Raw genomic sequence first — 26,877 nt, forward strand, 5'->3', positions numbered from 1 at the left:
CTTTCCATGTAAATCTATGAAATATGTGATTCAGACGCAACCCCGGTGGAAGGTTCCCTATAATGAGGCAGATGGAGCCACTGGATGCAGTCTGGCCTGTGATCTGGCAGTGTCCATCTTTAAGTGTGCATGAAACAGCAGGTTTGTGTACATCTTAAAGGAAACGGCTGAAAAGAGGCCAGACTGAGTCCAGAGTAACTCTTCTGTCTCATTATAGTGATTGAATCTGTCAGGGGTTTCAGGTAAATCTTGTCATACATTGGGTTTTCCATATAAGTGCTCAATGTAGAGCTCTGGATAAATTGATCCAAAATGTTATGTAGAATGTTATTATTAATAGCTTCAACTCCGGTCCACAAAAAAGTCTCGTCTCCACTCATGCCCGTTATCTGTGAAATGGCTCCCCCAGAAGAAATTCAGCAACTTCTTCTGTGCTCTCTTCGAAATACACAATTCCCCCCCACACACACACTCACTCCCTTTTGAGCCCCAGTGTGCCTTAACCACATATAACATCAACATGTTTGGTATTTCTGTAGCGATGACAGCCCGCTTAATTCATGGGTGCGTAGCTCTAGAAACATGTGTGGGGCAGTACAACTTACTGGGCACTACACTATACGGGCAGATTTGCCATTTTCACTCTGCAACACCCATGCAATAAAATTATCACTACACCTGTAGATAAACTTACAAGGATGTATAATTTCCATATTGGGTCACTTATGGAGGGATTTTGCTTTTCTAGGACTTGGGGGTTCTCTATATGGTGTCCGCAAAATATTCTAGGAAAATCTGTGCTCCAGGATGCTAATGGCTCTCCTTCCCTCCCGAGTCACTCTGTATGGCTAAGCTGTACTGTACATTCACATATTGGATAATTACAGTCAGCAAATTTTGGTGACCCTACCCCCATTACCAGAGATTCAGGAGATTTTTTGTTTACTCTGGGGGCGCTATACCCTTAATTTCAAACTGTAATGAGGGAATAAGGCCACTTAGCGGCTGGCATTTTAATGCGTATTGGTGGGCGTTAAGGGGTTATTATTGTTATTATTTATGTATATAGCACCATTAATTCCATGGTGCTGTACATGAGACGGGGTTGCATACAAATTACAGATATCACTTACAGTAAGCAAACTAACAATTACAGACTGTTACAGAGGGGCGAGGACCCTGCCCTTGCGGGCTCACATTTTACAGGATGGTGGGGGAGGAGACAGTAGGTTGAGGGTTGCAGGAGCTCCGGTGTTGGTGAGGCGGTAGCTCCGGTAGTGGTGAGGAGGCAGCGGATTCAGTGCAGGCTGTAAGCTTTCTTGAAGAGGTGGGTTTTCAGGTTCCGTCTGAAGGATCCGAATGTGGTTGATAGTCGGACGTGTTGGGGCAAAGAATTCCAGAGGCTGGGGGATATTCGAGAGAAGTCTTAGAGGCAGTTGGGTGAGGAGCGAATAAGTGTGGAGGAGAGAAGTAGGTCTTGGGAGAACCGGAGATTACGTGAGGGAAGATATATGGAGATTAGTTCTGAGATATATGGAGGACACAGGTTATGGATGGCTTTGTAGGTCAGTATTAGTAATTTGAACTGGATACGCTGAGGGAATGGGAGCCAGTGAAGAGATTTGCAGAGGGGGGAAGCGGAGGAGTAGCGAGGAGAGAGATTAATTAGTCGGGCAGCAGAATTAAGGATGGACTGGAGAGGTGCAAGGGCGTTAGCAGGAAGGCCACAGAAAATGATGTTGCAGTAATCGAGGCGGGAGATGAGGGCATGCACAAGCATTTTAGTAGATTGACGGTTAAGAAAAGGACAGATTCTGGAGATATTTTTGAGCTGGAGGCGACAGGAGGTGGAAAGAGCTTGGATGTACGGTTTGAAGGACAGGGCCAGGTCAAAGATTACTCCGAGGCAGCAGACTTGGAAAGCGTGATGTCGTTAATAGCGATAGGTCAGGTAAGGAAAATCTATGAGATGGAGGAAAGATGATGAGTTCCGATTTGTCCACATTGAGTTTGAGGAAGCGAGAGGAGGATGAGGATATGGCTGATAGACACTCTAGGATTCTGGACAGCAGAGAAGTGATGTCTGAACCAGAGAGGTAGATCTGAGTGTCATCAGCATACAGGTGGTACTGTAATCCATGGGACTTTGAGAAGAGTAAGGCCGCTTTCACACTTCAGGCTTTTGGTTTCGGTCAAAATCCGTCGTTTTGTGCAAAAAAAAAAAAAATATCCAGCGAATTTGCCCGCTGGATCCGTCTTTTTCTCATAGACTTGTATTAGCGACGGATGGCCTCATGTTTCGTCTGTCGTGCGCTGTATCCGTCGGAATTTGTTTATCCGTCGTCTGCAGAGGACAGACAAAGTAAAGTTTTTTTTGTCTGCGTCGAAAAGTCGGACAGCGACGGATCCAGCGGTGTCCGTCGTTGGCTAGAATGGAAGCCTATGGGCGCAGGATCCGTTGTTCGTCAAATGACTAAATCCAGCGACGAATTCCGTTTTTTTACACTGATCATGCTCCAAATCTGTATTTAGTAGCCATTTGGCCAGACAGCCCCAAATCTATATAAACCTGCCTTGTGGCTTCATTCCTCAATGTGCCAGCAAGAAGCATACAAGCAAGAAGCCTGCCAGCAACCTGCCTGATGAATAGATGCATAGGTGGTCACAATATTTGCTAGAACGCCTTCCATTTCTGCCACTTGCTCTACAACCTCTCAAAAATGCAGTGTTAAAACACTCAACATATAGGTTTCCATTATTTTCCAGTAGCCAATCACGTTTGGGAGCCTCCCATTTGGAGATCTGAAAAAACGGATCCGGTTTTTCTATGGATCCGCTATATGGATCTATCGAAAAACCGGATCAGTTGTTTCAGTCTTTCACTATTTTTGACGGATCCGTCCCGACGACGGATTTTGATTGACACCAGAAGACTGAAGTGTGAAAGAGGCCTAAGGGTCCTAGAACAGAGCCTTGGGGGACTCCAACAGAGAGAGGGTGGGATGAAGAGGTAGTGTGGGAGAATCTGAATGTGCAGTTGGAAAGGTATGAGGAGATCCAGGATAGGGCGAGGCCTCTGATGCCAAAGGAGGAGAGGATCTGTAGTAGGAGGCAGTGGGTCAACTGGGTCGAAAGTAGAGGTCTAGGAGGTTAGCTTTGGCTGTAAGTAGGTTGTTAGTAATTTTGGTCAGGGCTGTCTGTCGAGTGATGAGGTGGAAATCAGATGGTAGATTGTCAAAGAGCAAAAGTTAAAATAATAAAGATGGCACATTTGTAAGCTGCTAGAATTTCACCCAAATTCTGATACTTTTTTTGCATTTATTTGTGAAAATGTTGACCTAAATTTATCAGTACCATAAAGTAAAATGTGTAATAAAAAAAAAAAAGTCTGAAACACTGATCTGTTGAAGCGTTCCAGAGTTATTGCCTCATAAAGTGACACTGGTCAGAATTGTAAAATTTGGCTTTGTCAGGAAGGTGAAAACATTCTCAGCGAAGGGGTTAAACTGCACTTAATCTGGGGGCTCCTGCAGTATTTCCAGAGCTCCCACCCTTATTTTCCTACTGCCAGTGTACAGTTTTTGCCTCCTCCCTACCTGACTTCTTGAACTGTCTTTGGAAAACAGGTGTTGTGTAAGAAGAACTGCACATCTGTGTGGGTGTGTAAGTGGAGAGCACAAAAGCAGGATGGCCGCTATATATAGAACTGTCTACTCAGCTCTAATTGCATAATTTAATCAGGCCTTTCTGCACCGGAAAGGCATCCATACTGCTCTCGGGCATCAAAGGAAACATCTTTCCAAGCTGTATCCTTTTGCAGAGCAACACACGGTCCCACACCACACGCCTAATTGTTGAAGCCCTCCACTGGGAAGAATGAGGAATTTTGCTCTTTTGTCTCTTTTAAACAAGAACTTCCTCCATTATTTAGGCTGGGTGTCAGGGATGGACTTGAGTCAGACAGAGGCCAGTTGATTTTTACCCCTTCCCTCCTGCCATACTTTCACATGTACACTACATGTACTCTGTCTGTTCCTTTGTGTTTGTATGAATCATTCTTGCTTTAGTCTCGTCTCAACTCAGTGATAGCATGACATACAAAGTCCAAAGCAAAATCACAGCACACTGCAAGGGAATGTTTTATACAGCTTAATTCCCACATGGTGGAAGTGCCCGGTCACCGCCTTTCTAAAACTGTTCCATTATTTTAAAAAATAAATGAAATATCTGATCTGTTAGATGGGTGCTGAGACTTCCTGATCACTGCAGTGAAAATTCTAGGGGGCTTGGAAATAATACTAAAAAACAAAAAAAAACCTTATTTGCGCCAGGAAACTCTTCTGCATTGTTTACACCATAGCAGGTTCGACAAAATGGTTTGGTCTAGCAGGAGTATACTCTGGGGTGTGCTGAAACTGAGCCAATTAATACATGATGTACACTTTAGCTGGTCATACACCATAGCTGGCTGCCAAACTTTCAACCAACAGCTATATCTCCCATATCATCTTACATATATCGCCTCCGCCCCCACCCCTTCCAACTGCACAAAAGTGCTTTGCCGATTGTTCTTGCGTGTCCACAGGGACAGAAAAGTCACTGCTAGACACCTGTCAATGGCTTATTGGCTTATTTCCCTAAAACAAGAGGATCCACTGTGGAAACTCCAAAGAACCCCATTCTTCCCTCCTTAGCTTCCCAGAGAGTTGGGAGGCCCTCATACATATTACGTGTTTGCCATTTTTTTCAGCTAATATCTATAGGAGCCTTTTTCACTGCAACCAGGGCTGTGGAGTCTGAGTCGATGACATGGAAATTGAGGAGTCTTGAGTCGGAGGTTTGGTTTACCGACTCCACCGCCCTGACTGCAACTAGGCAATGCCAAAGATTTATGAAATGTAACCCCTATTTAGTAATCAGTCCCGTTGCATCTTATAGCTGGGCCATCCAAGCACACCCTTACTGGTTCTTACTGGCTGGTCAAGTGTTGTCCTATTCTCAGTAATGGCATTTGCCATTGATTCTGGATATTTTGGGTTTGCTATTACATTATTGCCTCGGAAACTTGCTGTATGTGCAGAATCATGAGTGATTCTTAGAATGTCATTGTGCATCTGAAATTGTATGTTGGCTATTGATATGATGAGGTCAGTGAAACTAAGAATAGCACCGATGGAGGGGAATAAGCTGACCTTCTCCGAATGCAGGTCACCACATTCTCAGGGGGTTGTGTGCTCACTGTAAATGTATGCCGTGTAGCAGCCAATATGCTCTTGAATGCCGCCAGATGATGAAATCTCACATCTGGCTTTCCACCCGCTCCTAGCTAATACATTTTTTTTCTCTTAATTTTCTCTAGATGCTGCTTGTCTCCTGGGAATCACAGGCTCCCACTCTTGCTCTGGAAACGGTTTTCTTGTTGAGAAGCAAAGAGGAAGTTCTTATTTTTAGAAAGTTGGACCAGTAAGTGCTCTTATACATCGGAGACCTGCTCTGCTTGTCACAATGAATGTGACCAGCCTTTTCTCCTTTACTAGCCCAGCAGTGAAGAGGCTGCTTGGCTGGAAACAAGGAGATGAGGAAGAAAAATGGGCAGAAAAAGCAGTAGATGCATTGGTTAAAAAACTGAAGAAAAAGAAAGGCGCCATGGAAGAGTTGGAGAAGGCCCTGAGTTGTCCTGGACAGCCAAGTAACTGTGTCACCATTCCCCGCTCACTGGATGGAAGACTACAAGTATCTCACCGGAAGGGGCTCCCCCATGTCATTTACTGCCGAGTATGGCGCTGGCCTGATCTGCAGAGCCATCATGAACTGAAACCTCTGGAGTGCTGCGAGTATCCATTCGGCTCCAAGCAGAAGGAAGTCTGCATAAACCCTTACCACTACAAAAGGGTGGAAAGTCCGGGTATGTATCTACATTTAGCCGAGCACTTTCAAAACACTATGACCTTGCAGGTTAATGGCATTATTGGAACTTTAAAACTTGTTTGTCTCATAAGAGATTGGCATTTTACAAACTCTAATGGTAAGTGATTATTGTTTGAAATGGTTTAGAGTAGAAATTCTATTGCTTCATGGCACGTGATTGTACGCATTGGCCACGTCATTTTAGTGGCTTGGATGTTGGGTCACTCTGAATGTGCTCACTCATAATAATGCACACGGTTTATGAACTTTGCATAGCCAAAAATTGCTTAACATATGTCTTTACTTTTTTTTTCCTTCTGTCTTTTCAAAAAATTGCAAAATTTGTCCCCAAATGTACATTATTTCCCTCTGAAGTGATTTTTACACACGTTTTCTAAAGTCATAAATGATAGATCAGTTGGAAAAAAATATCTGAAAACTGTAAACTCTGCCCACAATCGCAAACATAAAGTAGGTGACCACAAAATAAACGTTTTAAAAATAATTAAATAAATAATCGTCACGTTAGTTAAAGGGAATCTGTCAGTAGGAACAACCCTCCTAAGCCGTCTATATGGATATGTAGGTCATAGGAAGCTGGAAAAAATTATACCTTGTTTTCTTCGATCTGATGTGTTATTCCAAAGCAATCCATGTTTTTCTTATATGTAAATGATCTGTTAAGATCTATGGGCCGACACTGATTTGCATGAGAATCTGCCTCCAGAGCTGCTTATAACTAAAGGCCCCGTCTCACTAAGCGATTTACCAACGATCACGACCAGCGATACGACCTGGCCGTGATCGTTGGTAAGTCGCTGTGTGGTCGCTGGGGAGCTGTCACACAGACCGCTCTCTCCAGCGACCAACGATCAGGGGAACGACTTCGGCATCGTTGAAACTGTCTTCAACGATGCCGAAGTCCCCCTGCAGCACCCGGGTAACCAGGGTAAACATCGGGTTACTAAGCGCAGGGCCGCGCTTAGTAACCCGATGTTTACCCTGGTTACAAAAAAAAACAAACAGTACATACTCGCCTTTCGGTGTCCAGGTCCCTTGCCGTCTGCTTCCTGCTCTGACTGAGCCGCCGTACAGTGAGAGCAGAGCGCAGCGGTGACGTCACCGCTGTGCTCTCAGTGTACGGCCGGCAGTCAGAGCAGGAAGCAGACGGCAAGGGACCTGGACACCGAAAGGCGAGTATGTACTGTTTGTTTTTTTTTGGTAACCAGGGTAAACATCGGGTTACTAAGCGCGGCCCTGCGCTTAGTAACCCGATGTTTACCCTGGTTACCAGTGAAGACATCGCTGGATCGGTGTCACACACACCGATTCAGCGATGTCAGCGGGGCCTCAACGACCAAAAAAAGGTCCAGGCCATTCCGACACGACCAGCGATCTCGCAGCAGGGGCCTGATCGCTGGTACGTGTCACACATAGCGAGATCGCTATGGAGGTCGCTGTTGCGTCACAAAACTTGTGACTCAGCAGCGATCTCGCTAGCGATCTCGCTATGTGAGACGGGGCCTTTAAAGTTACACTAGTGTATGGTATCGGATGTGATATGCTAATGATCCTCGTCTCCTGCTGCTACTGTGCTCCGATCCTCTCTTATGGTGGGACTGGAGCACGGCTACAGAGGAGACTGAGAAAGTAATTTCTCCATCTCTGCTGCTGGCGTCGGTGAGAAGATCACAGCACCCGAGTGTATTGTGATGTTTCCCTCACCCATAGACTTGTATGGATGCGAGTGAGCAGAGTCTCGCTACCAATCGCAGCATGCTGCGACTGTCCCCTCATGCCGAATTGGCATGAGAAAATGATTGCAGATCTGAGCTGCTCCATAGTATAACATTGGTCCGAGTGCCGTGTTGTACGGTAGTGTGACTCTGACAAAGTGGTCATTACCAGTGTGAGACATGTAATGACAGACAGTCTGATCATAATTGCACACAGCTCTGCAGTGAAATTAGAGCTAACAGTACAGCAGAGGTGAACTTGCTAATTACAAAAACATTTGCTGCTGCGTTCCTTTCATAGTACTTCAGCTTCCATCTCAGACAGTCGGTGTGGTGGATGGGCAAGACAGCAAGCAGGGCTGGCCACACTGAAAAGACAAATGCAAGTGTGCTACTTACCGTATGTTTGTAATGAGACACGGGTCTGCTCTGCTGTATGGTGATAGCGCTTATAATTGCACAGCTCTCCAGTGAGATCAAAGCGAAGTGTCAGTTATTACATGTCTCACACTGGGAGCAAACCCCTTTCATGGAAAATGAGCTCTGGAGGCAGATTCACATGTAGGTCTTTATTCAGCTTCTTTTGACCCACATGTCCATATAGAAGGCTTAAAAGGGTTGATGTTACTGACAGATTCTCTTCAAATCCCCCTTCTTAGGCCCCATCTGTAAAGTAGCAATATATTGACTTTGTTCTGGTGGTTTCAACATTTTTCTTTGTGTCTGTGTTAAGAGAATGCTATGTATATGCACTATTGCTTTTACTTGCAGCAGGGCATTTATTTTGTTTGTCCTGGTTTTTGCCTGTTTTTTTGGCCAGTGTGAACATGCCCCTATTTTGCATGCATACAAAGTTGACTCCAGTTAATTTCTCTCAGCTTATATTCGGTATATAAATCTGTTTCTGACTTTAAAAAAAATCCATTCAAGAAATTAGATAGAATTCTCTTGACTGAATGGAGAATCTTTTTTTTAAGTTCTGAAGCAGAGAAAAGGACAGAGCAAAATTAATGGCTGCAGCAGATCCATCACATGACTGAAGCCATAAATTCCCGAAGGATTTCATTGACTATAATCAGATCTTCATTTGTCCAGTATATTTGGCAAAATGTGATGGGCAACGTGGATGTGAATAGAGCCATCAGGGTGCATTTACATTACGCTTTTTAATATGTTTGGTCCCGTCGGGCTTCTGTCCGAAAACCCCCACCCCCAGAAAAAAGGGGTCAAGATGTATGCGCTGACCAGGCCTTAGAATGTAATGGTGCTGGCAGAGTGAATGTGTGCTCTGTTGTGCATCACTTTGGAGAGTATATGCCTACTGGAGGTGTACACTCAGACGTAGTATACTTCTTCTTGGTGTCTGTTTCCAGTAGGTGTTCACGCCCAAAAATGAGGCACCGCAGAGCACACGTTTGCTTTGTCGGCTCCATTTGTCAATGGCCCCAGTGGCGCATACGCCTGAATCCCATTTTGTGAAGTGATCTGGATGGAAGCCCTAAGGCTAGGGTCACATTGCGTTCTGTGACCGCATTTAACGGACTACGTTACACCGCGGCATAACGCTGTGTAACGTAGTCCGTTAACGCCGCCATTGCCTGTAATGGCGAACGCATCGCTAGCGCCCGCCCACATTGGGTGTGCGCTAGCGATGTGCCGTCATTTGAGTGACGGACCGCGAACGCTGCTTGCAGCGCTCGCGGTCCATTCCTCGCTAGCGCAGATCGGGGATCTGCGCTAGCGGGATCGGCTAACGCGATCCCTTTTGGGACATTGCGTTAGCGCAGTCCGTAGCGCTATGCGCTAAACGGACTGCCCTAACGCAATGTGACCCTAGCCTAACAGGACAAAAGTGGAATAAATTGCAATGTGAAAGCACCCCTAGATACTGCACCATGCCTAGAGATTTTATAGAGGTGCTGGCTGCTGAGGTCCACACACCTCTATAATTAAAGCATAACAAGCTATAATAAGGCAATTATATAGTATAGCGCTTTATGCTGTGTGCAAACAGTCAACTTTAGCTAACCCCAGTTGTAATAACTGTGCACGCGTTGCCACCTTTTTCCATGCTGTTGTAGTTTGTTGTATTCCTTTGGTGTTGAGCCGCCTCCCTTGCTTTTCCTTCCTGCTTCATTGTCTCCTGTCCATGATATGAGCTTACCAACTGTGCATCCTCCCAGCTGCTCGGCTCGGCCGCTCCCTAGATATTAGTGCTGTGCTAGAAGCAGACATAAACACGCTGCCCGGTCGGCTGCTACAGCTTTGTGTGGCCTTTATTAGGCCTTCAGATGTTCCTCTCAGATGGACGTGTGCGTGAAGACAAATGACAGAAGCCACCAGGAACTTTCTTCGTCAGCTCACAGCCCTTTACAGGTCTTGTACAACACTGACAGACGGGTTGAGTGCTGATCAGACTTCTCAGAAAGCTGTATCGCCCATTTCTTGCCCAATTGCCATGCAGGCAGTCTTCTGTGTGTAGCGAGAGCAGGATAGGGCATTGCTGCTTGTTCAGTATTACAGGTCGTCTTGTCCTCTCCTTGTGTGTCATCCCATGTTCCAGTGTTCAGCAGAGACGGCGCTTATTTTTTTATTTATTTTTTTCCCTCCAGTAAACCTAGTAGAGTGTTTTATCTCGGTAATTTTTACTAGCTGCACCCACATTATGTAGACAGGAAAATAAATATTATCTTCCCCTCAAACACAATGTATAGGTGTAGCCCTACTAGTTTTGGAAGCTCATGTGCAGTTGGGTCACTCTAGGATTTTCCCCAATTTACACATCTAGACATAATATAAACATTTCAGGGAAGCGCACCGCACAATAAAATGTCTCCAAACGCTGCTGGGAGGCCAGTGTGAGGGCACGGCATTGCAGCTGTGTATGACAGGGCTTGCCGTGCCTACTGAATGCATCCACTACAGAGCATGTTTCCTGAGAAATCTCAGGCCCGATCTCCTCCTTTATTAGATGGAGTTGTACAGAAGTTTTATTTTAGACGGCCTAGCTTGTGAGACAGTTCACTTAATGCAGTGGTGCTCAAATCTCTGGAGGCTTCTAAGAAATGGCGTTCAATGACTGATGGCGAGTAATGCTTTTGTGTTTTTCTGGATCTTGGCAGTGTATTGGTTTGGCTCTATTTATGTGTGTTTTTTTTTTTTCTTTCATGTGCATGTCTTCTTTCATTATAAGAGCTGCACTGCAATCCCCCTTGTCTTTACAGTTGTGTGGCGGTAGTGAGGAACAGTCATACCATTGAGTCACTGCCATATCGCAGAGGACACCAAATTGAAGTTCTACTTGGCTTTTTTTTTGCTGTTAGGAGGCATGAAAAGGCCACTCTTCATTCTCATTTAGACATAGGAATTTCCGGTGCATTTAGCGTCTGTATGATGGCTGCGACTCAAATTGACCGCATCCTAGATCCTTTCATATAGGTACATCCAGGTGAGAATTTGCACACACAGTAACTGCCTGGCACAATCTGATCAGGAGCTCGATGTAACTGATGGCTGAGCTCCAGCAGTAACAGCCAGGGCTGCTGCAAGCTGAGGAAGCTCCCCCTCTTAAAAGCACACCATCATCCTCCTCAATGCGGTTGTGGGGTGCCCATGCTTTTCACAGTTGCATGATTTCCTGTGGACTGAGTGGTCCGTGCAAAATCATGAAACTGTTCAGTAATGATCCAAGTGTCTGATCGAATTCTAATGAAAGTCTATGGGTCTGTGGGGAAAAAAAAAATTGGACAGCACACGGATGCCATGTTTTTCACATTTGAATGTGAAAATAAACCATTCTCTTAACCGTCACGTTTGGAATAATAACCTCATCTATAAAACTACAATACCATTTCTTTACAGTGAACAATAGAGAGAAAATGTATTGCTCTTTTTACATCAGTCTTCCACCCAAAGAGTAGAATAAAATGTTATTTAACCCCTTCCCGACCCATGACGCCACATAGGCGTCATGAAAACCCGTGCCAATCCGACCCATGACGCCTATGTGGCGTCATGGAATGATCGCGTCCCTGCAGATCGGGTGAAGGGGTTAACTCCTATTTTACCCGATCTGCAGGGAGAGGGGGAGTGGTACTTCAGCCCAGGGGGGGTGGCTTCACCCCCCCCGTGGCTACGATCGCTCTGATTGGCTGTTGAAAGTGAAACTGCCAATCAGAGCGATTTGTAATATTTCACCTAAAAAACTGGTGAAATATTACAATCCAGCCATGGCCGATGCTGCAATATCATCGGCCATGGCTGGAAACACTAATGTGACCCCCCCCACCCCACCGATCGCCCCCCCAGTGCTCCGTTATAGGGTCCGGTCCCCTCCGTCCGCCTGCCGGCTCCCCCGTCCTGCTGTCCGCTCCCCCGTCCTCCTGCCCGCTCCCCCCTGCTCCTATGTCACCCCCCCGTGCTCCGACGCCCCCCCCGTGCCCCGATCTCCCCCCCCTTATACTTACCGAGGCTCCCGGTCCCCGTCCGCCTCCATCATGGGCGCCGCCATCTTCCAAAATGGCGGGCGCATGCTCAGTGCGCCCGCCGGCCGGCAGATTCATTAGAGGTACATTTTGATCGCTGTGGTAGGTTCTATCACAGCGATCAAAATAAAAAAATAATAAATAAACCCCCCCCTTTATCACCCCCATAGGTAGGGACAATAATAAAATAAAGAAAATATTTTTTTTTCTTTTTCCACTAGGGTTAGGGTTAGAACTAGGGTTAGAACTAGGGGTAGGGTTAGGGGTAGGGTTAGGGTTACGGGTAGGGTTAGGGGTAGGGTTATGGCATGTGCACACAGAGCGGATCGGCCGCGGATCCGCAGCGGATCGGCCGCGGATCGGCAGCGGATCGACAGCGGATCCGCAGCGGATTGGCAGCGGATCCGCAGCGGATCGGCAGCGGATCGGCCGCGGATCCGCAGCGGATCGGCCGCGGATCCGCAGCGGATCCGCAGCGGATCCGCAGCGGATCGGCCGCGGATCCGCAGCGGATCCGCAGCGGATTGGCCGCGGATCCGCAGCGGATCCGCAGCGGATTGGCCGCGGATCCGCAGCGGATTGGCCGCGGATCCGCAGCGGATTGGCCGCTGCGAATTCGAAGCAGTTTTCCATCAGGTTTACAGTACCATGTACACCTAAGGAAAACCAAATCCGCTGTGCCCATGGTGCGGAAAATTCCGTGCAGAAACGCTGCGTTGTATTTTCCGCAGCATGTCAATTCTTTGTGCGGATTCCGCAGCGTTTTACACCTGTTCCTCAATAGGAATCCGCAGGTGAAATCTGCACAAAAAAACACTGGAAATCTGCTGTAAATCCGCAGGTAAAACGCAGTGCCTTTTACCTGCAGATTTTTCAAAAATCATGAGGAAAAATCTCACACGAATCCGCAACGTGGGCACATAGCCTTAGGGTTAGGGTTGGAATTAGAGTTAGGGTTGGAATTAGGGCTAGGGTTTGAAATAGGGTTAAGATTAGGCTTGTGGTTAGGGTTACGGATAGGGTTAGGGGTGTGTTGGGGTTACAGTTGTGGTTAGGGTTGGGATTAGGGTTACGGTTGGGATTAGGGTTAGGATTAGGGTTGGAATTAGGGTTACGGGTGTGTTGCGGTTAGGGTTGTGGTTAGGGGTGTGTTGGGGTTAAGGTTGTGATTAGGGTTATGGCTACAGTTGGGATTAGGATTAGGGGTGTGTTGGGGTTAGTGTTGAAGTTAGAATTGAGGGGTTTCCACTGTTTAGGCACATCAGGGGTCTCAAAACGCAACATGGCGCCACCATTGATTCCAGCCAATCTTGCGTTCAAAAAGTCAAATGGTGCTCCCGCCCTTCCAAGCCCCGACGTGCGCCCAAACAGTGGTTTACCCCCACATTTGGGGTACCAGCGTACTCAGGACAAACTGGGCAACAACTGCTGGGGTCTAATTTCTCCTGTTACCCTTGCAAAAATAAAAAATTACTTGCTAAAACATAATTTTTGAGGAAAGAACAATTATTTTTTATTTTCACGGCTCTGCGTTATAAACTTCTGTGAAGCACTTGGGGGTTGAAAGTGCTCACCACACATCTAGATAAGTTCCTTCGGGGGTCTAGTTTCCAAAATGGGGTCACTTGTGGGGTGTTTCTACTGTTTAGGTACATCAGGGGCTCTGCAAATGCAATGTGACGCCCGCAGACCATTCCATCAAAGTCTGCATTTCAAATGTCACTACTTCCCTTCCGAGCCCTGACGTGTGCCCAAACAGTGGTTTACCCCCACATATGGGGTATCAGCGTACTCACAACAAACTGGGCAACAAATATTGGGGTCCAAATTCTCCTGTTACCCTTGTGAAAATAAAAAATTGCTTGCTAAAACATCTTTTTTGAGGAAAGAAAAATGATTTTTTATTTTCACGGCTCTGCGTTGTAAACTTCTGTGAAGCACTTGGGGGTTGAACGTGCTCACCACACATCTAGATAAGTTCCTTGGGGGGTCTAGTTTCCAAAATGGGGTCACTTGTGGGGGGTTTCTACTGTTTAGGCATATCAGGGGCTCTGCAAACGCAACCTGACGCCCGCAGAGCATTCCATCAAAGTCTGCATTTCAAAACGTCACTACTTCCCTTCCGAACCCCGACGTGTGCCAAAACAGTGGTTTACCCCCACATATGGGGTATCAGCGTACTCAGGAGAAACTGGACAACAACTTTTGGGGTCCAATTTCTCCTGTTACTCTTGCAAAAATAAAAAAATTCTGGGCTAAAAAAATATTTTTGAGGAAAGGAAACACATTTTTTATTTTCACGGCTCTGCGTTATAAACTTCTGTGAAGCACTTGGGGGTTCAAAGTGCTCACTACACATCTAGATAAGTTCCCTTGGGGGTCTAGTTTCCAAAATGGAGTCAATTGTGGGGAGTTCCTACTGTTTAGGCACATCAGGGGCTCTGCAAACGCAACCTGACGCCCGCAGAGCATTCCATCAAAGTCTGCATTTCAAAACGTCACTACTTCCCTTCCGAACCCTGACGTGTGCCAAAACAATGGTTTACCCCCACATATGGGGTATCAGCGTACTCAGGAGAAACTGGACAACAACTTTTGGGGTCCAATTTCTCCTGTTACCCTTGGGAAAATAAAAAATTGTGGGCTAAAAAATCATTTTTGAGAAAAGAAAAATTATTTTTTATTTTCATGGCTCTGCGTTATAAACTTCTGTGAAGCACTTGGGGGTTCAAAGTGCTCACCACACATCTAGATTAGTTCCTTGGGAGGTCTAGTTTCCAAAATGGGGTCACTTGTGCGGGAGCTCCAATGTTTAGGCACACAGGGGCTCTCCAAACGCGACATGGTGTCCGCTAATGATTGGAGCTAATTTTCCATTCAAAAAGCCAAATGGCGTGCCTTCCCTTCCGAGCCCTGCCGTGCGCCCAAACAGTGGTTTACCCCCACATATGGGGTATCATCGTACTCAGAACAAACTGGACAAAAACATTTGGGGTCCAATTTCTCCTATTACCCTTGGGAAAATAAAAAATTCTGGGCTAAAAATCATTTTTGAGGAAAGAAAAATTATTTTTTTATTTTCACGGCTCTGCGTTATAAACTTCTGTGAAGCACCTGGGGGTTATAAGTGCTCACTATGCATCTAGATAAGTTTCTTGGGGGGTCTAGTTTCCAAAATGGGGTCACTTGTAGGGGAGCTCCAATGTTTAGGCACACAGGGGCTCTCCAAACGCGACATGGTGTCCGCTAACGATTGGAGCTAATTTTCCATTCAAAAAGTCAAATGGCACGCCTCCCCTTCCGAGCCTTGCCGTGCACCCAAACAGTGGTTTACCCCCACATATGAGGTATCGGCATACTCAGGAGAAATTGCCCAACAAATTTTAGGATCCATTTTATCCTGTTGCCCATGTGAAAATGAAAGAATTGAGGCTAAAAGAAATTTTGTGTGAAAAAAAAGTACTTTTTCATTTTTGCGGATCAATTTGTGAAGCACCTGGGGGTTTAAAGTGCTCACTATGCCTCTGGATGAGTTCCTTGGGGGGTCTAGTTTCCAAAATGGGGTCACTTGTGGAGGAGCTCCAATGTTTAGGCACACAGGAGCTTTCCAAACGCGACATGGTGTCCGCTAACGATGGAGATAATTTTCCATTCAAAAAGTCAAATGGCGCTCCTTCCCTTCCGAGCCTTACCATGTGCCCAAACAGTGGTTTACCCCCACATGTGAGGTATTGGTGTACTCAGGAGAAATTGCCCAACAAAATTTAGGATCCATTTTATCCTGTTGCCCATGTGAAAATGAAAAAATTGAGGCTAAAATAATTTTTTTGTGAAAAAAAAGTACTTTTTCATTTTTACGGATCAATTTGTGAAGCACCTGGGGGTTTAAAGTGCTCACTATGCTTCTAGATAAGTTCCTTGGGGGGTCTAGTTTCCAAAATGTGGTCACTTGTGGGGGAGCTCCAATGTTTAGGCACACGGGGGCTCTCCAAACGCGACATGGTGTCCGCTAAAGATTGGAGCCAATTTTTCATTAAAAAAGTCAAATGGCGCTCCTTCCCTTCCGAGCCCTGCCGTGCGCCCAAACAGTGGTTTACCCCCACATATGAGGTATCAGCGTACTCAGGACAAATTGGACAACAACGTCCCTGGTCCAGTTTCTCCTTTTACCCTTGGGAAAATAAAAAAATTGTTGCTAAAAGATCATTTTTGTGACTAAAAAGTTAAATGTTCATTTTTTACTTCCATGTTGCTTCTGCTGCTGTGAAACACCTGAAGGGTTAATAAACTTCTTGAATGTGGTTTTGAGCACCTTGAGGGGTGCAGTTTTTAGAATGGTGTCACTTTTGGGTATTTTCAGCCATATAGAACCCTCAAAATGACTTCAAATGTGAGGTGGTCCCTAAAAAAAATGGTTTTGTAAATTTTGTTGTAAAAATGAGAAATCACTGGTCAAATTTTAACCCTTATAACTTCCTAGCAAAAAAAAAAATTGTTTCCAAAATTGTGCTGATGTAAAGTAGACATGTGGGAAACGTTATTTATTAACTATTTTGTGTCACATAACTCTCTGGTTTAACAGAATAAAAATTCAAAATGTGAAAATTGCGAAATTTTCAAATTTTTTGCCACATTTCCGTTTTTTTCACAAATAAACTCAAAAATTATCGACCTAAATTTACCACTAACATGAAGCCCAATATGTCACGAAAAAACAGTCTCAGAATCGCTAGGATCCGTTGAAGCGTTCCTGAGTTATTACCTCATAAAGGGACACTGGTCAGAATTGCAAAAAACGGCAAGGTCATTAAGGCCAAAATAGGCTGGGTCATGAAGGGGTTAAAAATGGTATCCCTGAAAATGTTGCACATAAAACAATCTCTCCCTGCAGTGTCAGAGAAAAATGATTATAACTCTGACTGTTGCCTCATTCACGCATCTGTGTTGTGTCCGTATTTATTTCCAAGAATACAACACACACCAATTATTTTTGGTGCTGTTCACATGTCTATGTTTTGCATTGACACACAGTTCATGAAAAAACACACACATCCGTTTTTTCCTGGCAGCACAGATGGCAGGGGCCAATACAAGTCTATTGGTCCTTTTAGAAAGATGGATGGCATCTGTATGTTGTACGCAGTTAACATTGCAGAGTATAGGAGAAACTTTGTAATTTCTTTATCCACTTGTGAAAAACACTGATGGCAAAGGGCACAATGACACCAGTAACATTTTTTTTCCCATGTACATGTTTAAACACAGTCATTTGATGTGACATTTGGTGATATTTAAATTAATGTTTTAGGGGGTCTTTTTGTTTTGCTTTTAACGAATTCTTATTTTCTTCTTGGTGTGCAAAAACTGTGGTCACCAGGGCTGTGGAGTCGGCAAGCCAAAACTCCTACTCCTCAATTTCCCTGGCTCTGACCCCACAGCATTGCCTTACTACTGAGCATGTGCATAAAGAGCAGCACAGATTTATCTAATCTAAAAGCCGAGATTCTTAGATCAGGAACAGAACAGACATTTATAGGACATTTCATAACTTTCCCAAATTATTATGAAATAAATTTACTGCACATCCTGTATTGTACTACTACATATATTTTAGGAGTCTGTCCATTTTATACCAACTCGACAGCCCTGGGTGTCACTTCTGTCCTGACTGACCTTAGAGATGAAGCTGTCTTGGAACTTTAAACACACAATGAACTGAGTTATCTTTTGTTTTCTTAAGGGTATATTCCTACAATGCACATTTGGTGAGTTTTTCTGCACTTATTATGTAAATTACGTAAATACCCTATACCCCCCCCCCCCTTCTCAAACACACAATCTATATTTGACTTTTTTATCGTGTCTTATTCCACTCCTTGATCAGGGTGTGATTTAAGTCTTTTGTGTGTATTTGCACTACCGTTCAAAAGTTTAGGGTCACTAGAAATTTCCTTTTTTGAAAGAAAAGCAGTTTTTTTCCAATGAAGCTAACATTAAATGATTCAGAAATACACTCTATACTTTGTTAATGTGGTAAATGACTATTCTAGTTGCAAACGTCTTGTAATGCAATATCCTCATAGGTGTATAGAGCCACATTTCCAACAACCATCAAGTTCTTATGGTACTTTGTGTTTGCTAACTATGAAAGAAGGCTAATGGATGGTTAGAATACCCTAGAAAACCCTTGTGCAAGTATGTTAGCACAGCTGAAAACAGTTTGGCTGATTAGAGAACCTATAAACCTGACCTTCCTTTGAGCTAGTTGAGAATCTGGAGCATTACATTTGTTGGTTCCATTAAACTCTCAAAATGGCCAGAAGAAAAGAACTTTCATGTGAAACTCGATAGTCTATTCTTGTTCTTAGAAATGAAGGCTATTCCATGCTAGAAATTGCCAAGAAACGGAAGATTTCCTACAACGGTGTGTACTAGTCCCTTCAGAGGAGAGCACAAACAGGCTCTAACCAGAATAGAAAGAGAAGTGGGAGACCCCGCTGCACAACTGAGCAACAAGACAAGTACATTAGAATCTGTAGTTTGAGAAATCAACGCCTCACAGGTCCTCAACCGGCAGCTTCATTAAATAGTACACGCAAAACCCCAGTGTCAACGTCTACACTGAAGAGGCGGCTTCAGGATGCTGGCCTTCAGGGGAGAGTGGCAAAGAAAAAGCCATATCTGAGACTGGCTAATAAAAGGAAAAGATTAATATGGGCAAAAAGAACACAGACATTGGACAGAGGAAGATTAGAAAAAAGTGTTATGGACACACAAATCCAAGTTTGAGGTGTTTGGATCACACAGAAGAACATTTGTGAGACCCAGAACAACTGAAAAGATGCTGGAAGAGTGCCTGATGCCATCTGTCAAGCATGGTGGAGGTAATGTGATGGTCTGGGGTTGCTTTGGTGCTGGTAAAGTGGAAGATTTGTACAAGGTAAAAGGGATTTTGAATAAGGAAGGCTATCACTCCATTTTGCAATGCCATGCCATACCCTGTGGACAGCCCTTGATTGGAGCCGATTTAATCCTACAACAGGACAATGACCCAAAGCACACCTCCAAATTATGCAAGAACTATTTAGGGAAGAAGCAGGCAGCTGGTATTCTATCTGTAATGGAGTGGCCAGCGCAGTCACCAGATCTCAACCCCATTGAGCTGTTGTAGGAGCAGCTTGACCGTATGGTACGTAAAAAATGCCCATCGAGCCAAACCAACTTGTGGGAGGGGCTTCTGGAAGCATGGGGTGAAATTTCTCCAGATTACCTCAGCAAATTAACTGCTAGAATGCCAAAAGTCTGCAATGCTGTATTTGCTGCAAAGGGAACATTCTTTGACGAAAGCAAAGTTTGAAGGAAAAAATTATTATTTCAATTAAAAAATCTTTTTTTCGAACCTTGTCAATGTCTGGACTAGATTTTCAATTCATTTGGCAACTCATTTGATAAAAGTATGAGTTTTCATGGAAAACGCAAAATTGTCTGGGTGACCCTAAACTTTTGAACGGTAGTGTAAGTGAAAATTATACATGTTTAATTTTTTTTAACTACTTTTTACCTTACTTGGTCCCTCTATGGGACTTTAAAACTTCCCCCACCTCCACCCCCTTCTGATATGCTGCAGTACATAAGTGTTAGGCTACGTTCCCTTGCTGAGCTTATTGTTGAGTTTTTGATGTTCCAGATTTTCTCCACTACTAGGACAACCCCTTCTTAAACTAAATGTTCAACCCCGCTCAAAATGCCTATACTTTCCTCCTGTGCTTGCTCTGTTCCTACGGTGTCGGCATTCGCAGTCCCAGGGCTGTGATGGGGTGGAATGTGATGCCAGATCAGTGCTGGCGTCACTGTCTCCAGCTTCGGACAAATTGAACATAAAGAGGGAGTCCAGGATGAGCTACAGCCTTGACTTCCTGTTCGGACGAAGGCAGAGAAAGTGACGCCAGCGATGATTGGGGGCCAGCGTCGCGTGTCACAACACCGCATCACAACCCCAGGAAGAGTGAGGGGAGTATAGGCTTTGTTATCTGGGCCAAACATTTGGTTTAAGAAGGGGTTGTCGTAGTAGTGGAGAACCCCTTTAAGATGCATTACTTGTAATTTATAGAAAATTTGCAACATCAAAACTTAAAAGCTCATCTTGGTAACATAGCCTTGCACTGACACATGTTAGCCTCTCCATTTCTATTGATTGCATCAATCAGAGGGTTAAAAATCCTGTCATTGCGGGCATCGGTCGGCTGTTTAATGGAGCTTGCCAGTCAGTTAAGCTGAGCTCCTTTAGGTTATTGTGCGGGCGCAAACATCACCTGAGTATAAAGTCTGTCGGGAAGGACTTTAAAAATATATAAATCTTGATTTGTTCCCAAAAGTTGGACTAAGGCTCGGTTCACACTTATCCAATGCTGAGCAATTGAGTTCTATCGAAGTCTCTCAACAACAAGACTCCGCCTAAACTGTCTGCTGATGCTACACTATGAGGCAGATGGAGTCATATTAGACTCTGTTTAGCCTCGGTTCAGGCTCTGTTGTATCTTTTTATGGATATTCAAGCGGTTTGAACCTCCCTTATATAGGCGCGTCCATTCCGAGATTTCGTTACAACCCAAATTGCAAGACTTTAAAAGACACAGTGTGCACAGACTCCACCATGTTGGTGGTAGCCCAAAGGCTCTGGAAAAGCGATGTGCCTCCTCTCACACTTGCCCCTCCCTCCCAAACAATCTGGTGGAGTAATCTGCAATCCTAATGGCCCTAAAATGTGCCCAAGCTATGGATGGCGTCCACAGGTTTGGCATTACTGTAGCAGGAAGGTCCCACATAACCATTCAGAGGTCCATTTCTCCATAAGCACAAGCTGAAACCAATGTATTAGGTATTACAAAGGCATATGTGCAGGTTTCAAAAAACCTACTGTGATTATTTCTGGGAAATTCCTGTGGAATCAAGTCACTACACCCATAGATGAATTCCCAGAGGGGTTTACTTTTTAAAATAGGATTTCTTGAGGGAGGTTTCTGCTGTTTTGCCATCTAGGTTCTCTGAATCTATTGTAGCACAGATTTTCTTGAAATAGTGGCATTTGATAATAGCTGACATGCAGTCACCGTACTGTATGGCCACATTTGGGAACTAGTTCTTCCAGGTGAAACTGTAACAAATGGGGTCACTTACCACTATTCCATCTTGTAAAAATGTAAACATCTGAGGCTGAAACATCTTAGTTGCGAATTGTATTCTCTATATTCCCCCCCCCCCCCCCGTTTACTGTCAATGATCTAAAATTGTGAGGCTCCTATGGTGTCAAAATGTTCAGTACACCTAAATTGACTTTATTTTACAGTCTATGCCCCTCAATGAATTACTTTTAATGGGTCTGCTGATACCTGATGTGCACCTCAGGGGCTCTGGTAATGTGACATGACACCCACATACCATTCCATCGAAATCTGCACTCCAATATGGTGCTCCTTCCCTTCTGACCTTGGGTAGTGTACTCCAACAATAGTTTCTAACCATACAGTGGAAATAGTCCACACTTCTATTATTAAAATTAAGATTTTTGTCATGATAAAAAAATAACAATCTTACCAAGAATCATTTCAGATTTTTTCTCATTTAATGATCCACATAATCTGTAAAAAATCCATTGAAATGCAGCCAGTTATTTTTATTGCAGTTTACATGTGAACACCCTGCTATAATTGGGATGAGGTTGTGTTCAGAACTAGCCTATCAAACATAAGCTCATGTTTAGTAGTAGGTACCCCACTGCCGTAATTTGTGGCGTTAATCAGAATCGCAATAAACTACAGTTCTAGTAGGATTTTGCTGACATTCTTAGTTGCATTTTACAGCAAAAGCCATGGTCCTTTAAACCTCTCACTACACAGCAAAGGAATCTCCCTGATTTTTTTAAGACTGCATTATATACCATGGAGCACTGTGAAGACTATCAAGAAGTTTTTCATTAATTTTTTTAAGGACATCCAGTTCTACGTAATATCACTTGTGTAAAATTTATGCCAACAAGAAAAATGTTCCAGGGGTCTGCCTAGAGGCCTACAGAAACATTAAAGGAGCTGCAGATATTGTTTTCAATTACTGATTCTGTTGTGCCTATGACAACAATCTCCCAGAATGTACCTACGTTTAGCCTGTCAGGTAGGGTTTTGCTAAGTAAACTACAGTGTCAGGCTGGCGCTGTTATACTGATTAAAATGATCCCTTGGTTGATGAAATCCGTCTTGTGGTTGTTGTTTAAGCTTTTCTTTGTAGTTTTCAGTTCATGAGATTCTCGTGCTTCGGGCGGCCTGTGACAGGGGACTTTGGTGCTCTGCTTAAATATGCATCCTTATGGGCTTATGACAGGTCACTGATTGACCTGCCCCCTATTTTGCATAATGTATACACTATTGTGGGATTAGAAAAAGAAAAAAGAAAATTACATTCAGCAAAATTGCCTTGAAGCCTGCAAAGTAGCATCTATGTCTTACTGTGCTGCAGTAAAATGGCACCTGTGCAGTAGCTTCTATTGGTAAGCGATAGAAGCTACTGTTCATGCACCGCCGCCTTTTTGCTGGAGGAAAAAAATGTGGCTGCAGCTAGATGGCGCTTGCGCAGTACCATCTATTGGTAAGAGAGAGTTGCTATTGCGCAGGTACAATTTTGCTGAATGTAATTTTTTTTTTTTCTAACCTCACAACATTATATGCAGTATGTAAAATAGGAGGGATCAGGGACCTGTCATAAGCCATCAGTATGACTAACTCTAATCCAAGCTCCACACAAAGCTCCACCCACTGGCCTCCCTGTACCACGACAATCTCATTAACTGAAAAAGTAATGATTAAACAACAACCACAAGACTGATTTCATCAACCAAAGTATCATTGTAATCAGTGTAATGGCGCTGACCTGACACTGTATAGGTTACTGAGCACAATATGGCTGACAGGTTCCCTTTAATATCCTTCAATCTTGAAGGCTAACAAACTTTCTGAATGCCATCTTGAGTATACTGAAAGGGTGGGGTGATGTATTTTAAATTGAGTTCACACTGTGAATTTTGCACAGCAAGTCCACAACAATTTGCAGCACAATAGTGTTTTTTTGTTTTGTTTTTTTCCCAAAACTCAGTCGCTCGTTATATCTGGGGGAACAAGATCTACATGCAAATTAAAGCATTGCGCAGATTTCAGATCTGCAGTCATCTCCATCTAAGGCCCCATTCACATGTCTGTGTTTATGTGAAAAAAAAATGGTCCTGGTGTCATCAGTTGTGCATCAATGTGTCCGTTTTTACCATCGGTGTTTTTTCACTTATGGATAAAGAAAAATAAATGTTCCCGTACTTTGCAATGTTAAACAAAGGACAAAAAGTGGATGACACACGGATGCCATCCCCATCCGTGTGCTGTATGTGGTTTTCTCAGACCCATAGACTTATATTGGCCCTTTTCAATCACGTCACTGACATTCTCAACTGTTTTGGTTTTTTGGGGTTTTTTTTAAAGCAACTACTTCACTTTTGAAAGGAACTGGTGTTGGAATATAGAATTTTTTTCTCTCACAGGGCTTGTAATGGAGTCAGACAGGCTCTTCATGAATCAGGAGCATCTTACAAGTGGTGGGTTCCCTCTTGCGCCACTTCAGAAATCTTGCTTGACTTTCTTTGTGGGAAAATCTCTTTAAATTTAAAGTTTATTTTAATCTCTAGATCTTGGAATAATAATAATTTCTACAATTGGATGGGTTTAAATGAAATGTTCCCATCCTTAGATAATCTTATTAATGTACCCCTGCTGTGTACTGCGTAATGGCCGTGTCTGATCGTACCAGGACATGGTATCAGCGACAGGCACAGTCCGGCGGCAAAATGGCCGCTCCTTACTCCCCGCAGTCAGTGCCCAGCGCCCGCTCCATACTCCCCTCCAGTCACCGCTCACACAGGGTTAATGGTAGCGGTAACGGACCGCGTTATGCCGCGGGTAACGCACTCCGTTATCGCTGCTATTAACCCTGTGTGACTAACTTTTTACTATTGATGCTGCCTATGCAGCATCAATAGTAAAAAGATCTAATGTTAAAAATAATTAAAAAATTAGTCATATACTCACCATCCGTCGGCCCCCTGATCAGGAACAGGCCTTTCCCGCTCCTCGCAACGCTCCGGTGACTGCTTCATGCATTGCGACCTCGCGATATGATGACGTAGCGGTCTCGCGAGACCGCTACCGCAATGCACTCTTGGGACCGGAGCGCACGAGGAGCATCAGTAAACGCTTCGCCTGGATCCGGGGCCAACGGAAGGTGAGTATATGACTATCTTTTATTTTAATTCTTTTTTTTAACAGGGATATGGTGCCCACATTGCAATATACTACGTGGGCTGTGCAATATACTACGTGGGCTGTGCAATATACTACGTGGGCTGTGCAATATACTACGTAGCTGGCGGCGAACAATCAGCGACAGGCGCAGTCCAGCCGCGAATTGGCGCGGGATTTGAACCACGCTTCGCTAATTGGTCGCGGTTGGCCGAATCCTGTGTATTCAATGTATTATTCTAAAATCTTCATAAATAAACTACATGCATACTCTAGAATACCCGATGCGTTAGAATCGGGCTACCATCTAGTGTATATGTAAAAAAAATATATATATATATATATATATATATATATATATATATATATATATATATATATATACATACAGGTCCTTCTCAAAAAATTAGCATATAGTGTTAAATTTCATTATTTACCATAATGTAATGATTACAATTAAACTTTCATATATTATAGATTCATTATCCACCAACTGAAATTTGTCAGGTCTTTTATTGTTTTAATACTGATGATTTTGGCATACAACTCCTGATAACCCAAAAAACCTGTCTCAATAAATTAGCATATCAAGAAAAGGTTCTCTAAACGACCTATTACCCTAATCTTCTGAATCAACTAATTAACTCTAAACACATGCAAAAGATACCTGAGGCTTTTAAAAACTCCCTGCCTGGTTCATTACTCAAAACCCCCATCATGGGTAAGACTAGCGACCTGACAGATGTCAAGAAGGCCATCATTGACACCCTCAAGCAAGAGGGTAAGACCCAGAAAGAAATTTCTCAACAAATAGGCTGTTCCCAGAGTGCTGTATCAAGGCACCTCAATGGTAAGTCTGTTGGAAGGAAACAATGTGGCAGAAAACGCTGTACAACGAGAAGAGGTGACCGGACCCCGAGGAAGATTGTGGAGAAGGACCGATTCCAGACCTTGGGGAACCTGAGGAAGCAGTGGACTGAGTCTGGTGTGGAAACATCCAGAGCCACCGTGCACAGGCGTGTGCAGGAAATGGGCTACAGGTGCCGCATTCCCCAGGTAAAGCCACTTTTGAACCATAAACAGCGGCAGAAGCGCCTGACCTGGGCTACAGAGAAGCAGCACTGGACTGTTGCTAAGTGGTCCCAAGTACTTTTTTCTGATGAAAGCAAATTTTGCATGTCATTCGGAAATCAAGGTGCCAGAGTCTGGAGGAAGACTGGGGAGAAGGAAATGCCAAAATGCCTGAAGTCCAGTGTCAAGTACCCACAGTCAGTGATGGTGTGGGGTGCCATGTCAGCTGCTGGTGTTGGTCCACTGTGTTTCATCAAGGGCAGGGTCAATTCAGCTAGCTATCAGGAGATTTTGGAGCACTTCATGCTTCCATCGGCTGAAATGCTTTATGGAGATGAAGATTTCATTTTTCAGCACGACCTGGCACCTGCTCACAGTGCCAAAACCACTGGTAAATGGTTTACTGACCATGGTATTACTGTGCTCAATTGGCCTGCCAACTCTCCTGACCTGAACCCCATAGAGAATCTGTGGGATATTGTGAAGGGAAAGTTGAGAGACGCAAGACCCAACACTCTGGATGAGCTTAAGGCCGCTATTGAAGCATCCTGGGCCTCCATAACATCTCAGCAGTGTCACAGGCTGATTGCCTCCATGCCACGCCGCATTGAAGCAGTCATTTCTGCCAAAGGATTCCCGACCAAGTATTGAGTGCATAACTGAACATTATTATTTGATGGTTTTTTTGTTTATTATTAAAAAACACTTTTATTTGATTGGCCGGGTGAAATATGCTAATTTATTGAGACAGGTTTTTTGGGTTATCAGGAGTTGTATGCCAAAATCATCAGTATTAAAACAATAAAAGACCTGACAAATTTCAGTTGGTGGATAATGAATCTATAATATATGAAAGTTTAATTGTAATCATTACATTATGGTAAATAATGAAATTTAACACTATATGCTAATTTTTTGAGAAGGACCTGTGTGTGTGTGTATATATATATATATATATATATATATATATATATATATATATATATATATATATATATATATATATATATATATATATATATATATATATATATATATATATATATATATGTATATATATATAATTATAATATTATTTTACAAATTCCACCAATTGTGGAGTTATTATTATTTCAAGGTCTATTGATTAAACTCAACTTTATTTATGGGACAACACCTTTAAGGAACTGGCATAAGAGCTCTGCCATAGGGATCGCGTCACTTTGCATGGACTGACCGGGCACCTCTCCTGAACGGAGCATGACAGCGTGATGTATTTCTATGCAGCTGTCAAGCTCAGGTCAGCAGAGCGAACGGTCAGGCCGAGGAGGATTGTGATGAGATCCTTGCATGAGTTATATATCTGTC

General features: G+C 43.8%; 1 protein-coding gene across 2 annotated transcripts in view; it reads left to right on the forward strand.

Annotated features, from left to right (window-relative positions):
* Positions 1-26,877, forward strand: part of SMAD1 (SMAD family member 1) — a 60,818-nt gene that overhangs the window by 20,645 nt on the left and 13,296 nt on the right. For both annotated transcript variants that reach the window (XM_077279278.1, XM_077279279.1), the window contains exon 2: positions 5,360-5,905. In XM_077279278.1, coding sequence (XP_077135393.1) covers positions 5,506-5,905 — 400 coding nt within the window. In that variant the 5' untranslated portion in view covers positions 5,360-5,505. The remainder of the gene's footprint in view (positions 1-5,359; positions 5,906-26,877) is intronic.

Source organism: Ranitomeya variabilis, chromosome 1, assembly GCF_051348905.1.
Source record: "Ranitomeya variabilis isolate aRanVar5 chromosome 1, aRanVar5.hap1, whole genome shotgun sequence".
Lineage (NCBI taxonomy): Eukaryota > Metazoa > Chordata > Amphibia > Anura > Dendrobatidae > Ranitomeya > Ranitomeya variabilis.